Here is a 17,662-nt window from a genome sequence, read left to right as displayed (position 1 = left end):
TACATAGTGCTTGAAAATATCAATTTTTCCCTTACCTTAAACCTTTGGGAGTGGGCAAAAATGATGTTTTGTAATTTAGGCAGAATTGAATATGCGCTATCTGGGAAGACAATATCTACATGTAATATTTATTCTGCTTATTGGCACTATATCCAAACACAAACGCATCCTAAGTGTCTTAACATTGGAACAATTTATTATTTTCTAAGTTTGCGAATAAAACTTCACACTTAAAATTAAGACATTTATAACAAACATTTTATGAAGAAAATCCCTTCTTCGTTTAAAATAAAAATAAGCGAAATCAGCCCAATTTCATACAACCCTGCCTGAGATGAAGATTTTCTCCACGATAGGGCTAGTAGCCATTTCTAACAGATTTTCGGTCGCTTAGTCAAAAATGGAAACATATTTAAAATTTAAGAAAACAAGGCAAATAGCAAAATCGGCTAAAAACGGCTAAGTTTTTTCTGCAAAACGGCTAACAAATCGGCTGCCGGCTAAATCGGAATTTCTCCGGCTGTTTGCTATCGCAACCGGCTAAATCTGGCAACACTGTTTCTAATGTGGATGATGCTCTCAAACAAATGATGAGCATAGCTGAGACTAACAAAATTAATATAATAGAGCAAAAAAGCGACATCGAAAATATGCTAAACGAACATAAGAAAGAAATAAGAGGTTTGATGGATAACATCAAAAAAACTAACCAAGAGAAATTAGAACTAATAAAGACGGTAGAACGTCTGTGCAAGACCAACAAAGATCAAATATCAAGAGTAGGTGCATCAACTACTGAGATATGCAGGCAAAAAGATGACGTTATTGCGGAAGTTAAGAAAGCTGCATGTAAGAGTAAAGAGAACTTACAGCATAGTGTGGGTGCATAGTATGCTAATGCAGTAAAACGTGTACCTCCAATAATAATTAAGCCAAAAAATAAGCAAGCGACTGAGAAAACTAGGGTGGATCTTAATAAAATCGATGCCACTAAAATGAAAATTGACAAAGTGTCTAATAAGCAGAATGGGGCGGTTGTAATAAATGCCAACAGTGTTACTGAGAAAGAGAAAATTAAATCTACTCTAGCTAATAATCTTAATAAGGAACAATTTGAGATCTCTGAAGCTAAAATGAACATGCCAAAAATACTGATAACCCGTATAAACGCTGAATACACTGAAACAGAGGTCATAAGCAAAATAAAATCACAGAATATGTACTTGGCTGAGGCAAACTTAAACTGCTTAAAAGTATTTAAGCCAAAAAGAAATAACGTGAGTTCAACACCATTGAACGCATTAATCGAGGTAGAGCATAAAGTCTTTGTGGAGGTCCTAGAATCTAAGAGATTGAATATTGGATGGGACCGCTGCCCAGTTTATGAAAGTGGAAAATGTTATAACTGCTAAGGTTTCAATCATAGTGCTAATAATTGCAAAAACAAACTACGATGCAGCAAATGCATGGGTGAACACAAACCCGAAAACTGCACTGAAATAATTACGAACACAGTGTGTGGCAATTGCTGCGATGCTAATAAAGATTTAGGGTTACAATTAAACACAGAGCATAGTGTATTTAGTAGGGAGTGCCCACTCTATATAAGAAGATTAAAACTTGAAAAACAAAAAGTAGGATGTTAGCAATCAAATTCTAGCAAACAGCACCATAGTAATTTGAAATGCGTCTATCTTAATATTAGTAGTATACTAGCTAATAAAGCTGAGCTCGAAAGACTTATTGAGGTAGTTGATCCTCACTTAGTCTTATGCTCCGAAACGTGTATAAAATATGAAATTAATGATTCAGAAATAAAGTTTCCAACGTTCCACGTAATAAGGCGTGATTCGCACAGTAGACACACAGGCGGTGTAATTATAATCTTGCGAGACACAATTGATCCGTCAATAAAAATATATGGTGCATAGTCATACAATTAAAAAATTGGGTAAAGAAGTGTCAAATCGGTGTGGTTTATCACTCATCTAGTACAAGTGATGCAGATTTCCTGACCTATATCCTATCTGAAACATGTGATAATATGGTACATACTATCATAATCGGGGATTTCAATATAAACCTTAAAGTAATATCAAGCTATAGTAGGAAACTCAATGAGATCTTCGCTCACCTAGCTATGAAACAACAAATCAATTTTAATACGCGGGTTACCGAGTATTCCGAATCACTCATTGACTTGTTGTATACTAATAGCAGAGAGGTATCATGTGAAAAGTTGGAACAACAAAGAATATCGGACCATGAAACTATACTGTTTCGATGTAATGTAAAAAACTGTCAGAAGTAACATCTTGGGATAGGTATAGCCCCGATAACTTATTACATCTCTTGAGACAATGCAACTTTGTGAGCTTGCATAGTTTGGATACTGAGGGTATGCTGGAGTATATTAATCAAAGCATGATGTCGATCATGAATCAGTTAACCTGTAGGAAAGAAAATCGTATCAAATTAAGAAATAAGAGGTATGACAGGGAGTTACAATAAAATGAAGTTTAAGTTACATGAAAGGGCCACTTTGACAGGAGACTGGGCAGAATACAAAGGGGGAAAAAAAAATTATAACAAATTGATTGAAGTTAAAAAAATACAGCATCTTGAACACCAAGTTGAAGAAAATAGAGGGAACAGTCGATTAATGTGGAAGTACTTAAAAAATGTTGTCAATAATGCAGACAACAAAGAAAAAATTAAAGAAGTGGTAATAAGCATCACGCTATACGATAGCAGCTGGGAAATCGCAGAGCATTTAAAAAAATTCTTTGTGGACAGTATTATTGAGATTAACACTAATATACAAGACACTGGTGATGACTCAATCCAGCCGGCAAAATCTCAAACGACATTTAAATTTGAAGAAGTTAGTATGGAAGATATCATCCAAATTGTTAATTAGGCTCTTATTTATCCAAATTTTCAGGTAATAAAAAAAGACACAGTTCGGATGTTACTTGTTGTCGTAGACGTTTTTGTTTTTTTAATTTATGGCTTACTTTTATAAAATCACATAACGCTGTTTGCAAGTGGACTACTCATATATTGATTAAAAGATAAAAAATTTTAAATCAGAAGGATAAAATAGTATTGTGTTATTAATTCAAAAGTAAATAATTGTAGTTCAATGACGAAGGGAGGGGGGATATATCCCCCCCAAATACCCCCCGTCCCCCACCTGGCTACGCCACTGGCGTCATTATAGGTGTGGTTCCTAATGCTCCATTAATTCCTAATTTACAAGTGTAGCTTTCTCTAGCTGGTTCCACCAGGCAAGGGCTCGGTGAAAGAAGATGAGCTTAGATCTGGTTTCATAGAGCTAGTGAATCACTTTGGGCTACAGACCTTACCATTTACCGATAGCTCTCCTACAGCAGTACAAGACAACTGACGCCTATTTTTTTCCAGGATCAAGCTGAAGTACTTGACAATGTCTGCGAGCCGCAGACGAAGAACCCACTGAAGGGAAGGACCACAACGTTTATCTTCTACTTCCTGATGAAAAGGACCAGTTACCTGCATCAGGCAGAAAAGAGAGCGTATCTGCCCTTAACAAAAATATCCACATAATATACATAGGCGACCACCCGACATCCCACTTTTTTGAGCAGTAACATCGGTACATCGATGTTTCGATGCATCGAAGAAAAGAACATCGAGGCTAAAATACATCGCCAGAGAAACATCGATATATCGATGGTTTCCGATGTTTTGCGATTTGTTAATTTCTAGTTAAATTTAAAGCAATATTGAATACTTTAATAATTATGAATTTATTTTCCTGTATTTTATTTTCCTTTCTATACCCTTTTCATTATTAGAATCAAAATGCATACCATCGTGATGTCGTTCGGGCCTAAAGATCTTAGGCCTGGTCTTGTTGAAATTCTAACGGGTGTTTGGTTCTGTTTTAACGGCTAGGTCATTAGCATTCAGAATGATTCCACCAATTTTAATGAGCTTGGGCCGTTTTTTATGAAAAATGTTGTGGAAAAGCAACAATAATTTAGAAAGGTAAGAAGTTATTGCTGCTATTTGGGAGATTATCTCATCTACTAATCAGACTTCTTTAACCACGGTCAGCGAGCAGATGCTGTGATCTCTGAAATAGCAGCTATAACTTCTACCTTTTTCAAATTAATGTTAATTTTCAAGAACATTTCTCATAAGAAAAGGCCTCAAGCTCAAAAAAATTGTTGAATATAATTGTTAGAAGGCCATAAATAACAAACAATTTCTGAATGAATAATAAATTTCAGGTCAGTCAAACATACCGAAAGAAAGTGGGAGAGTCTCCTTAAAGTTGATGTTTAAAACATCGGTAAAACTTCCATCGATTTATCGTCAATTTCGCGATGTTTGTAAAAAGTAAACATCGATGGCAAATATCGAAAATTGAACCGATATTATCAATGTTTCAAAAACATCGATGCATCGTTTGTATCCCTATTCACAACCGCAACGCACAGGAGGGGATAGAGAACACCACCTTGCGGAGTGCCCCTATTGTCTCTGCGCTGAGTGCAGGCGCTCCCCTACTCCGCCGTGACAATTCTGCCACAATGAATAGACTTGACTTTTGAAGGGCTCGATATCAAGGAAGGCCTCTACTGCGTAAAGGCTTCCTCTGAACACTTAAGCAATGTGTGCCAGGTGGAATCCACCGACCTTGCAATAAGCATGTTGAGCTCTTGAAAGATAGTCTCGAGGGATCGAATTTCTTCTGTACAGGTCTATCCATCTCTCTAGCGGTTTTAGCAAAAACGCAGACAGACTGATAGGCAAAAAATCCCTATGAGAAACATGAGAGCCTTTTCTAGCCATCGGGATGAACGCAACACTGACTACCCTCCCAGCCTTGGGGATGTGCCCCGTCCTCAGCCGGTCGCAAGTATGATGCCATCGGTCCCCGGCGAGTTTAATGGTTTGAACGAATTTATCGCCCAAGCCATGTGACGATCGTCCAGAAGATCGGAGAACTACAGGACCTGAAGTAGAAAATATTGCAAAGAAGTACATTTGACTGTACTTCGAAGTACGAAGTAGAAGATCTAAAAAAGAAAAGAAGAAAAAGAAGAAGAAAGAGGTACGGTTGGTCACATTACTTATGCACTATGTTTTTTTATAGGAACTTTGCAAAGCAAAGGTTTTATGGTGTCTGGACACAACATTTAAAGTTTCTGGAGCCATAATATTGCAAGTTGATAAAAGCGTTGTAAAATGGCAGCACTGAGAGAAAGGCGGAATCTGGCGAAAAATCACGCACTATAAATAAATAGTGGAGAAGGGTGTTCTAAGAACTTTGAAAAGGAATCCGAATCTTTCTGAACGTGTTGTTGCACCTGGAGTGTTGTTCTGAGAGCCTGTATTGTTTTGGCCTGATTTGGCAACAAGCCATTGTGACAAAAAAGCGCAAGAGTTTTATACACAAAATGGAATCAACATTGTACTAAAAGATGCCAATTGGCCAGAGATGCAAACGATCGAGCGTTATTGGGCCCATATGAAACCAAAATTAAAAAAAAAACACAAAATGCACGTCTTCAAGAATAACGCATTTCCGCAGAATGTGGCGAAAATGGACTCAATCGGTCAACGAGAGATGTCCAAGTATTAAGAAATTAATTCTAATAATATTTGTAAATCTTTCATTTAAATAGAAATAAAAAAAGGGTCAAAAAAAGGTTCGACTGAATTATTCACATTTAAATTAGTTTTTTTGTTATTTAATACCTGTCAGACTTCATCTGAAGCAGATCTTATTTTAAAATGTTAAGAATTAAACTCGGCAACTTGCGATAATGCTCCGTACATTGTCGGTAACTCGTTACAAAATAGGAATGCCATTTTTTTCTTAATATTTCTGTTAATTCTTAAATCGCTAATTTCGACTCTGCACATTTTATCACTAACATATAAATATTTAAGTGATTAAAAATATGTTCACAGTTTCAATCAATATAAATTTGCGGCGAAGTAAACCTTACCACTGAACTTTTACTTTAATTTGTTCACAAGTGCAAAAAACTTTTATGGGCATTGAGAGTAAAGAAACGAATCGTCTGGGCATATATACGTATGTATGTCCCATTGAAAAGCTCAACATAGACCGAAGAATAAATGGGCATTTAAAACAATATGTATTGAAATGCGTTATCCTGGTTCCTGTTCAAGAGTTGGAACAAAAAGAAGTATTTACCTTGGCTGAAATTGGATCAGCTCTTTGCAAAGGTTATCCGTTTCTTAGTTTTAAGTCCAGTTTTAGTTTTATAAATACATACAAGAAAAGGTTTTCGAAAAAAAACATGCATGTTGTACTAACAAATACGATGTGTATCTGGCCCTTAAGCTATTTTTCAATTGTGTCTACACCTTAAGTTATGTGTCTAGGCCTTAAGGATTGTTTGTTTTGTTAAGAGCGTGGTTACCGACCGTCTTCACATGCTTGAAAATCTCCCTTGCGTTCTGCTTTTTTCTCTCGCAAGCGAGATAGAGTTTTGTTGACTGGGCATTTGAAAGCATACTTTTTCATTTGTAAAATGTCGCCAAACAAGAAGGTTCAAGCCTTGCAGGCTCTTAAAAGTTTGAAAAAATTAGAAAATCTGCATAAAGAGAGAAAAGGATGCAAGAAACGGAAAATAAACGATGTTGCTACTCTGAAGAATTTTGCGAAATGAGAACATAGCTGTCAAACAACAAAAATGACAGTTGAAAGCAAGCGAGAGCTCGCGTACCGCTCGGTATGCGAGAAAAAGCATGCTTCGTACTTTTTGCGGTATACACGTGCGTGACGACGCATGCGAGATTTCCCAGAACGTGAAGACGGCCGGTTAACCACCATTTTGACATCGAATAAAGAAATCAGAATCATGGTTACCACTAAAAAATTTTCTTTCCTACCAAGAGCTAGTTTAAAAACCTAGCAAAATGGCTTCTTTCTTACCATTTAAGAAAACGGCGTTTCATTGCAGCAAATAATTTTTTTTTTGATGGTTTTTATCCTTAAAATAAGATTTCCGTGTAAACAAGAATATCAGAATAATAGCTGGTATACACATATTTAAGTACATATTGTACATAGCAGACAAAAAATTGGTGTGTTCTTTTAACCAGCCCCACCTACCGACAAGTAATTCGACCCGCTGAACCCGAATCTGAGGTCCGTTTGACTTCTAGAACCTCAAAATTTCGAGTAATGCGAAAAACCGAAGGAATTGCAAAAAAAGTCGCATAGTTTATAGTTTTAATAAAGCCTGCGGAGTAAATGACGCGAAAAATCGGAGCAGAAAATGAAATTCATACATACTCATTTGCATACACATATTTATTATAAAGTATATACATATGTACATAAATACCCTGCATAAAACTTAGAGCCAGTCTGACAAAGCGCTAGTTCCGAACTACATGTATCAGAACTATCTCTGAACTATTGCAAAACGTATGCAGAGCGGGGCAATTGAAACTTGCGGTGTAAATGTGCAAATGCTCACTGCACGTACAATACGAAAGTAGTTCAGCGAGAAGACCTACGACTAAAGGGCTAACTATAATATGAATAAGCAGCCGTAACTGACTGTCAGAAAATGAACGAAAAGTCTGTCAAATGCATAAGCAACGTAGTGTAGACTTTTAGGTGGCTATATTTAACTTACATGAGTTCAGTGTTGCCACATTTAATTAGATATAACAATAGCCACTATCAAGCAGTTTGTTGTAGATCACACAATTATAGTAACCGAACGCCGAAGAACTGTTCGCCTTGCGAAACTTTCAGGATAACCTGGTGTTTCTGTAAAAGGAAACGCTTACGGCCCACTTCCCAATGTGGAACCAGAACTTCTTTTGACCTGTGTTGCATGTAGGACTGAATCGAGAAAGTTACCAAGTTGAAAAATAAGTTACCAAATTACCAAATATGATAAATAAATAAAAAATTACCAATTTAGGTAAAAAAATACCAATGCGGCAACACTGCATGTGTTACATATGTACATACATACGTACGAGGAACAGCTGATTCCGTACGAAAGGTGCGATCAGTATCGCTTTTTCCTTAAACAAATGACGTTTGGCGAAACTTGACGAAACTTGATGTTAAGCACATTATAGTTTCAGAATAGGATTTATGTGTATACGAACGTTTGCATACGCTTGCTTATTCATATTGTAGTTAGCCCTTAAAGCATCGTTGGTCGCGAGTTCAAATCGCGGTGGGGGCAGTTGTGAGTTTTCAAATTTAATGCACTAAAATTGTTGCGTGCATCTTAAAACAATTTTTTTTTAAGTAAAATATGTAACAAAAATGGAATCTGTAGCAGAAAAGAAAAAACGAAAAATATATCAAAAAATCGAATATTAAAAACTTTTTCTTATAAAAAAAAATGTCCGAAACGGAACCGGTTAAAAACTTGTTGCAAAGTAATGCACTGGGCGACAATTGCCACCGCCAATGACATCGCCGGGTAAAACTGGACAGTTGAGAGCATTGCTTGGGCATTGAGCTAGAACTAGTACTGTCGGCAGAATGACTAGTTCTGAGCTAGTCAGATTTTCTGCAGGGTAAGTAAAGTACAAATAAAACTCACGGTTAGGCTTGCCTGGGTCTAGGTGCCGCCGAGCTGGGGGAAAAATCTGGGCGCTGCGGGTTTGTCAATCATTCCTTCGAGTTGCGGTTAAAAACTTTGGGATCATCCGATTTACTGGAAATATGTATGACTAATAATAAGTTTTCTTCATAATTTTCGTGTATAATAAAAAATAACATATTCTGTAAACACGTGCATTTGTTATGTAGTATGCATTTGAGTTTTTTCTTCTTGTGCCATTTAAAATATTTTAACAACCTTGTTATTGTTGAAACTATTATGAATTCGAAGAAAAATATCTGATTTATAAACCGGCCTTTACGCCCATCAATTCAATCACTTGATACCCTTTAAATACCCAGTGGATACAATTGTTTATAACGTGAACGGAGTTCAGAGAATCGCCGAAGGTAATTGGTGAAATTCTGCCAATGCCAGTAAGCAACGAGTTTTTTAAGGTATTTCGCAACAGCTGGACCCATCCAAGGAACAGAATGAGGGTAAAACTGATATTGCCACAATTTGGCAAGCCTACTCACACTGCTGACAAAGTGACACACTACTACAAACCAGAGATGCTTTCTGTTTTATGAGCAAAGAAACCTACCAAAATTTTAAGCGCCCTACCATCCTACCAACAGGAAAAAACCTTCCAATTTTGGAGCCCAAAACGGCAACACTGATCAGAATTAGATTGACTACCAACAACACTAGACGTGTGCAATTTTTTAGAGGATTCGTAAGAAGCGTTTTCAAGTCAATTAATCACATTTTCCCATAAATTTTATTTGATATAAAAACAAACTATTTAACTTCAAAGAACTAAATCTCACTGCACAATAATATTTAGGGAGTTCACAAGGTGTAGTATACTGTCGTACTCAAGAATGATAGAATACAAGATTGCGCCGTCCTGGCCGTTGACATTTGTGTACCACAAGTAAACAAACAATAGAGCGAAAAGAAGAACGAGTTGAAACTGCCAAAACAGTTCACTTTACAGCGAAAAACGTGTTTTAATTTTGCTAAATTCGAAATTATTGCATTTTCACATAATCTATTAGAGAATAGTGAACGTTTTAGTGCTGCAGCAAACGTTTTAGTGCACTCCATTGCTTTGCAATTAAGGCTAATGCAGCAAACTGCGTCAGCATCTCATTGTGATGCAATGCTGTCAATATAATAATAAAGATACATTTCAAGAACGGCTTTACCGTGCCCTATGTACATAAAATGCAGCGATTCGTCACAGCGCTACACTTGCATCATCTACGCATCTCGCATCTTAACGGCTGTCGAAATTTAACACACGGCACTTCATTTTATTAGTTTTTACGCAGTCTTCAACTCAAAAATCCCTCAGAAATTGCAAATTAACACCATTTAAACTAATTTTTCACTTATAATTAAAATTCTCTTTGTTGCCGATTTGTAAACAAAGGTTTATTTACAAGTTACCACAACTGTCAAAATCGGCAAAACCAAAGTAGCGGTACCACTGACGGCGCCACCTTTGTTCGCTGCACCGTGTGTTGTATGTCATAAACTTTAAACGGCTAAAACTGTATTTAAGGAATTCGTAAGCTAACATAAAAGTTTTATTATGAAATTTCAGACAATTAAAAAATGGTTTGTGGTGATTTTAAGTCCTCTAAATATTTCTTTAGCTGTCAAAAACTTTACAACATACAACAATACGACAAGTGCGACACCTTGTGAACCACCCAATTATCAAAATAAAAAATACAATTACGTTAAGTTTTATTAATAATGTGAAGCGAATCTTTAATACTTCATACGTTCGGTGCAAACAATTCTTCATCACATTAAATTGCTGCGCAAGAGCCTAATTGCCGAAAAAGCTTTGTCTGCAACGCTAAGTCCTTTATAGGGACCAAACTTGGTGAAAAAACAGCTCAGTTTGTTTACTGGATATCCTCCTCGGTCCTCGCGTGTAGCCCGCTGGACACTTTTTAAATGGACATATAATAAAAAATTTTAAATTTATTTCAATTCGATCCAACTTTATAGCCAGCTGGACATCTTAAGTTTACAATTGAATTGTTTTTTTTTGCGTTTGTGGCAATACTGTCGTAATACGATCCAAGAAGTGAACAGTTATTTGAAAAAACGTGTGGTCCTTGTGAATGTAATTTCAAATTAATATTTTCGCTATATTTCTTCAAATCAAGTTTAATATTTTATTAAATTCAATCGAAAAATACTTGTTCTTTAAGGTAAATAAAAAATCTTTTAAATAAGTTTATTAAAATTCGGATATGAATACTGTTTCTTAAATGTTCAGTGGGCTGGACATTTGGTAGCTATCATGTCGAAAAAACGTTTTACGGAAGAAGAGGTGATGGAGATGCTCATGGACAGTGATTTTGAAGGTTTGTCCGACGATGAAGACTTGGAACTCGTTCCTAATTGTTCGAATGTGGCTTCTTCAAGTGATTCCGATTCTGACTACAATGCAGAATCTGATAATGAAGAAGAAAATATTGCTGAACAAGAGTTGGTTGATGCAAATGAAAGCCCCTCAAATCTTCAAAATAAAAAACCGCTTAAATGGCTAGCCAAAGAATTTGTCGTGGGTAATACTCCCGCTGCCGACGAGGCATGGAACGCAGAAGATAGATTTGAGTGGACACCTTTCCAATATTTCTCGGAGTATTTTGACGACGATTTTTGGCGCGAAATTTCACAACAAAGTAATACGTACGCTCTAGAAAACGGCCAAAATTTGTATTCAAACTATAATGAGTACAAGAAACTATCTGGGGCCCACATACTTGCTGGTTGCATGAAACTTCCGCGCGTAAGGATGTACTACCGACCTGCTATTAATGTTCCAGCCATTACACAGATACCAAGGGATCGATTTTTTAAATTAAGAAATTATATGCATTTTGTCGACAACTTAAGAGCTACACCACAAGAAAAAGAAAACAACAAATTGTGGAAAGTTGAACCAATAATAAAAGCCGTTTTGAAAAAATGTCAATTGCTACCAAAGCCAGCAAAACTGAGCATCGATGAACAAATGATTCCATTCTCTGGTACCACGCAATTGAAACAATATGTTAAGGGGAAACCCTGTCCTGTTGGTTTGAAAAATTTTGCAACCACGATTTAGGTATCGGAGGAACAGTAGTGCAAAGACTTGCAGAAAATATTAGTAAAGGCAGCGAAATATTTATTGACCGATATTTTACTTCGATAAAACTACTAGAGTTTTTGCTGGAAAATGGAATATATGCTACGGGCACGATTCAACAAAACCGAATCCCCAAAGAACTGCGAACAAAACTTTCAACCGACCATGATCTTCTAAAAAGAGGCAGAGGTACCTTCAATGAATTTGTGAGAGAAGATGAGAAACTAGCGATTGTAAAATGGATGGACAGTCGTTCGGTTCTAATGGCGGCCACGTCGACTGGAGCACGACCACTTATATCTGTTCGTCGATGGGATAAGAAAGCCAAAAATTACATAAATGTCAATTGTCCCCGTATTCGTAGCAAGTTACAACACGTCAATGGGAGGCGTAGATCTTGCGGACAGGTTGATATCCTATTACCGTATTAACATCAGAACAAAGAAGTGGCCCACACGAGTTTTTTGGCATATGGTTGATCTCGCACTGTGTAATTCCTGGGTTCTTTATAAAAAAGACAAATTTTCCTGTGGTGCAAGGAGGTGCGAGTTGATGGACCTATTAGATTTTAAGATGTACGTAGGAGAATGTTTGTCCGCATGTGCTGGTAAAAGAAGGCTAAGTGACATCGAAATCGAAGACGATGTCTCAACAAAAAGAGTTAGGTCCATACAGCCCCTACCCCCAAAAGATGTGAGAAGGACTGAAAATAGACACTTACCCATCTGTGGTGTCCAGGATAAAAACAAATTTATGAGATGCCGTAAAGAAGGATGTAACCAAAAAACCAGATTCAAATGCGTTTCTTGTAATGTGTTTTTGTGCATTGCCAGCGATAGACACTGTTTTATGGAATTCCCTTCGTAAGAAATTAGTACTAAGTTAACCGTTTATTGAAATTAACTGAATGTTTTAAAATACTCTTAATTTAAAAATTAGTTGCTTTTTCGTTGGCATACGATCCAAATGTCCAGCTGGCTGCACCTGCCAGTGCTAAGAATCCTTATATGCTACAATAAAAAAAAATGGGTTTTCTAATTATTTGGGAAGAATATAACGCAAAAACATGATTTTTTTTTTAGTTTTTCAATTATTTTAGTCTCGGGACTGAGGAGGATATACTGAGAGCAAAGAAGTGAGAATAGCAAGTTCAAACGTCTCTAGCGAAGAAGATACAAAAAAGGGTGCCTTATACTTTTCATCCACTACGAAATTGACCTTCCTCTTCACAAATTACCATGTTTTGCAACAATCGGACAACTTTGAGTTTTGTAATATTGGCCAGCTTTTTCGTCATTTCCCCCACTGTGCGTTGATACGTTTTATTCTAATAGAAATAATATCTAAAATACTCCACTTCAGTATTATTTCAGATATTTTTTAGAAAATTCGTGTTTTTAGTAGGACTTTTAAATATGTACATACATAAAAATGCTACCTTTGTTTAATTTTTGTCCACAGAACCTGCAAAAATAAAACATATCGCAGGTTTCAATGACAAAAGGCCTACAGCGAGCCACACTCAAAATTAGACACTTCATATATAGGAGCACTAATATTTTGTCGAACTCCCTTTGAGCTTTATTACCTCGTGCAAGCGTCATGGCATATTTTCAATGAGTTTTCGGCAATAACTGGGCTAAATTTTTTTTCATTCCTCCAATACTGCTTGTTTTAACTCTGCCTTACTGCTCACGCATCTTGTAGCAAGTCTTTTTTAGAGTTCTCCCCACAAATGTTCAATGGGGTTCATGTCGGGAGACTGAGCAGGCGTAGCCAGAACCTTTGGACAGTTGTATAGTAACCAATTCCGAGCATTCCACGACGTATGCTTAGGGTTATTGTCTTGGTAAGATATAATGTTTCCACGAATACCACTGCACTGCTGAAAGATTTTGTTTTAAAACGTCAATGTAGCCTTTATCATCCAAAATCCCATCGATAACGTGTACTTTTCCGACATCAGCCCCCGACATGCAGCCCATAACATTATTGAGCCGTCTTTTTTATATTTTTGTATTCCAATTTTTTCCAGGCATGCTCCACACAAAACGCTTGACGTCTGATCCAAAAATATTGAATTTGATTTCATCCGTAAATAAAACCTAGAATGCAGATAAATTCTGGTGAGATTTTGCTATCATGGAATCCATCGTAGTAAAATTTACGAATTCGAATGCCCGCTACAAATACGAAAAAATTGCTATCACTGAATCCGAGTCAACTCGAAAATATCGTTGCCAGCTTCGAATGCTGATTCGAAATCAGTTAGTGCAAAGGAAACAAAGGAAATGACATTTATGTATGCCATTTTGCTCACGCGCTCCATCAGTCGCAATGGCCGAGTGCGCAAAGCACTAGAATGTCAATTGAGAGATCCCAGTTCGAGTCCGAGCCGTCGGGCAGCGGAGCTTTTTTTCTTTTTTATTTAAATTTTGGTAATTTTTTTTTAATAAATATTGTTTTTAGTTTAGATTTTATTCTTTGGAGAGAAAATTATTATTTTCTAACAAATTTTTATGATATTCAAGTAATTGGCTTTATTTCCTAATAGATTGTTGTTAAACTATTATTTCCTCGACTCATAAAAAATATTAATTCATTTAATAGCGTCTAGCAGATTAATGCGTGTATGTACATTAGAGTGGTCCAAAAACAATAAAGTCGGAATTTTAATGCCGCCACCTCCTAGGATTGCTCTGAACCGAAAAAAATATTTTTATTGAATACTTTGAAATCAAAAAATATTTAGGGAGTGCTCCCAGCGCTCAAAGTTTTTCATGTATTTTATATGGGAAAAAAACTTTACGTAGAAATGGTATAAAATTCTTGAAAATCTATATTTTTCGTTCGGAAAACTGTGGTTCTCTTCAGAAGACTTCCAGTATTAATATCCAATTGTTTATTTAACCATTTTTTAATATCAAAGATTTTTTATTGGTCCCCTATTGTATTTTCTGGGGGTTTGAGGACCTATAAAATATAGTTACCGTGAAAAAATAGTTAAAGAAACAATTGGGTATTATTACTGGGAATCTTGTGATGATAAGCAAAGTATTGATTTTCAACACTATTTCTACGAAAAGTTGTTTTTTCCCCGTATAAAATACATTTAAAACTTTGAGCGCTTTGAGCACTCCCTAAATTTTTTTTATTTCAAAGCAAAAAATAGGGATATATTTTTTTCGGTATAGAACAATCGTGGGGGTGGCGGCATTACAAAATTCTACTTTGGTTTTTCACGTACAATTTTGGACGAATTTAATGAACATACATATGTACATATGTATGTATGTATGGCGTTGGTATTTTACGTCCACGTAGAGTATCTGCCGAATCTTCATTACGAACGGATTCAATGAAGGCCCCTTACGAATTTCGGATTTACGTTCGTAGCCACTCGAATTCTGTGATAGCACTTTCGTAGAATTCACAAAAATTGAAGCTACGAAGGATTCTGTCATAGCCCTGAATACCTTAGACCAAAAGTCCATATTCTCATATTGGTAATTTTTGGCAAACTCCGACCTAGCCTTTGGTTTTTCTTCGACATAAGTGGCTTGCGCCGAGGCACCCGCGCATAAAATACGTTTTTTTTTCCTCTTTTAATTGTTTTTTTTTTTTAGTCTACAGTAGATAACTTGGGATTTTTATTTTTTTTTTGTAAATCTACAATTCCGGTCATCGATTTTCGCTCTGTTCCTTAAGTTACGTTTTTATCACACACGTTGCCTCTTTCTTTATACTTTTTAATAATGTTATGCCCTGTAGACTTTTTGCCAACAATTTCATTGATTTCGCGAATGAACTTCTTGTCTTTGTAGTTTTTTATAATAATTTCCCCTTCTTCAATTGTTGTTTTACGCATTTTCGAAAAATGATATTATGTCCGTCAACAGTCACCGAAACACTACTGGATATGCAAATGTTATTTTATATTATTTTATTTATTTATTTATCCGTCTACAGAGATACTCACTCTTTACCCTCAGTAACGATTTGAAAAATTCCCTCTCAGAGTCAGTTAATGATTCGTTAACGGCATTTAATGAACATTAAAGTTAAGTAAAGAAAAACCTTTACTTAACTCTTTAACGAATGATTTTGAAATTTTTTGTTTGTTTCCAATAAATTTCAATTTCGATAACGTTGCTGTAACAGTGGCAATGGCTCAGTGAGCAGAGCACTTTCGTGCTATTAAGGAGGTCCGAGTTCAATCCTCGACAAGGAATTCTTATTAATAATTTTTTTTTAAGTTTTATTGCCTAAAAAATTCATATTTTTTATTTTATTTAACGTTTGGAAATTTTTTTGGTTCATCTTTTTTCTANTTTCCAATAAATTTCAATTTCGATAACGTTGCTGTAACAGTGGCAATGGCTCAGTGAGCAGAGCACTTTCGTGCTATTAAGGAGGTCCGAGTTCAATCCTCGACAAGGAATTCTTATTAATAATTTTTTTTTAAGTTTTATTGCCTAAAAAATTCATATTTTTTATTTTATTTAACGTTTGGAAATTTTTTTGGTTCATCTTTTTTCTATTACTTTCAGTTTCTCAAATTTTTAGTTTTTCCTGTTTTAAAAAGATATTTTTTTCATTTCGTTTAGTTTTTAGAAAACTTTTTCCTAAACGATAAATATAATAACACTATTAGCTCATCTTTCAATTACTCATTCAAAATACAGAGAAGAGCTTTCAAGATAGTTGCCGAAATATAAAGACTTTTGCCTCTCGAAAGACTTGTTTGTCTTTTAGCAAACACTTTAATTAAATTAAAAAAAATTGCTTCCTTTTTAAAGCAATAAAATTTATAAATCAAAAGAAAATTAGATCAAAAAAGCAAAAAAATTCAATAAAGATAGTTTATAAATATTAAACAAGAAAAAAAAGGAAAATTTTCCTGCCCTTGGACTCGAACTCGGATCTCTCGAATGGCACGCCAGTGCTCTGCTCACTCAGCCATTGCGTCTGTTGCGCGCAAAATGAAATAAATGCTTATTTTTATATTTTATTTCAAACTGAACGAAAAAAGTGGGTGATGCCACAAAAGCNCTTGAAAATAAAAAAGAAAAAAGCGAAAAGGACGCATTTTATTACATTTAATGACTTAATGGTGGTATGACCATTAAAGTGAGGCACTGACATGGAGTTGAGGTGTGGAAAATGTAAAAGTGGCTCGCGGGAGGCCACTATCCCGTGTAATGGTGTTTGTGGAGGTGTGTTTCACGTTAAATGTGTTGGCTTCTCCAAGTATGAGACGGATGCCTTGTTGAAGCATTCGAACTTGAAGTTTTTATGTGATACATGCATTGACTATATCAAAGGTGCACATAATAGTTACAAAGAGTTAATTGAGTTGATTAAAGAAAATGGGGAAAAATGTGAAAATATCGTTGAAGAAAAAATAAGTAAAGTGAACGAAACTGTAAAGCAAATTAAAAAGATAATCACAGACAAAAATAAAGAGAGCCAGGTCGAAGTAAGAGCGACCTACGCAGACAAACTAAAAGGTGGAGCGGCGGGAAAAGCACCTGTCATATTGAAGCCTAAAACAAATCAAGAAAGTGAAGTAACGAAAAAAGAAGTAAAAACAATAATTCAGCCATCAAAATTGAGTGTTGGAGTGAGCGGAATAGCTAATAGACAAAACGGAGCAGTGGCAATACGTTGCGATAGCGATGAAGCAAGAAAAATATTAGTTAACGACATTAAAGAAAAAGTGAGCGAAAAATATGATATCCAATTACCAACTATGAGAAAACCAAAAATTTTAATAAGTGGTCTGAGTGAAGTGCTAGATGGAGAGGTAATCATAAACGCCATAAAAAGCCAAAACAATTTGAAGGATAGCTATATGAAGTGCTTAAAAGTATATAAATCACCCAAAAATCCAGCG

At 35.8% G+C, this 17,662-nt stretch overlaps 1 protein-coding gene across 1 annotated transcript; it reads left to right on the top strand.

The window, feature by feature from the left end:
• The first annotated feature begins 10,935 nt into the window (after positions 1-10,935).
• Positions 10,936-11,745, top strand: LOC108371305 (piggyBac transposable element-derived protein 3-like). The gene has a single exon (XM_017626847.1). The coding sequence runs from the start codon at positions 10,936-10,938 to the stop codon at positions 11,743-11,745; it is 810 nt and encodes a 269-aa protein (XP_017482336.1).
• Positions 11,746-17,662: the final 5,917 nt, after the last annotated feature.

Source organism: Rhagoletis zephyria, unplaced genomic scaffold (genome assembly GCF_001687245.7).
Source record: "Rhagoletis zephyria isolate East Lansing unplaced genomic scaffold, Rhagoletis_zephyria_1.1 Rzeph_scaffold_04873, whole genome shotgun sequence".
NCBI lineage: Eukaryota > Metazoa > Arthropoda > Insecta > Diptera > Tephritidae > Rhagoletis > Rhagoletis zephyria.
Note: the sequence above shows the minus strand (reverse complement) of the source record. Positions and strands in the feature narration are given on the sequence as shown.

Coding starts and splice junctions, on each gene's coding strand:
- LOC108371305 (XM_017626847.1), top strand. CDS start 10,936: ATGTCGAAAAAACGTTTTACGGAAGAAGAGGTGATGGAGATGCTCATG.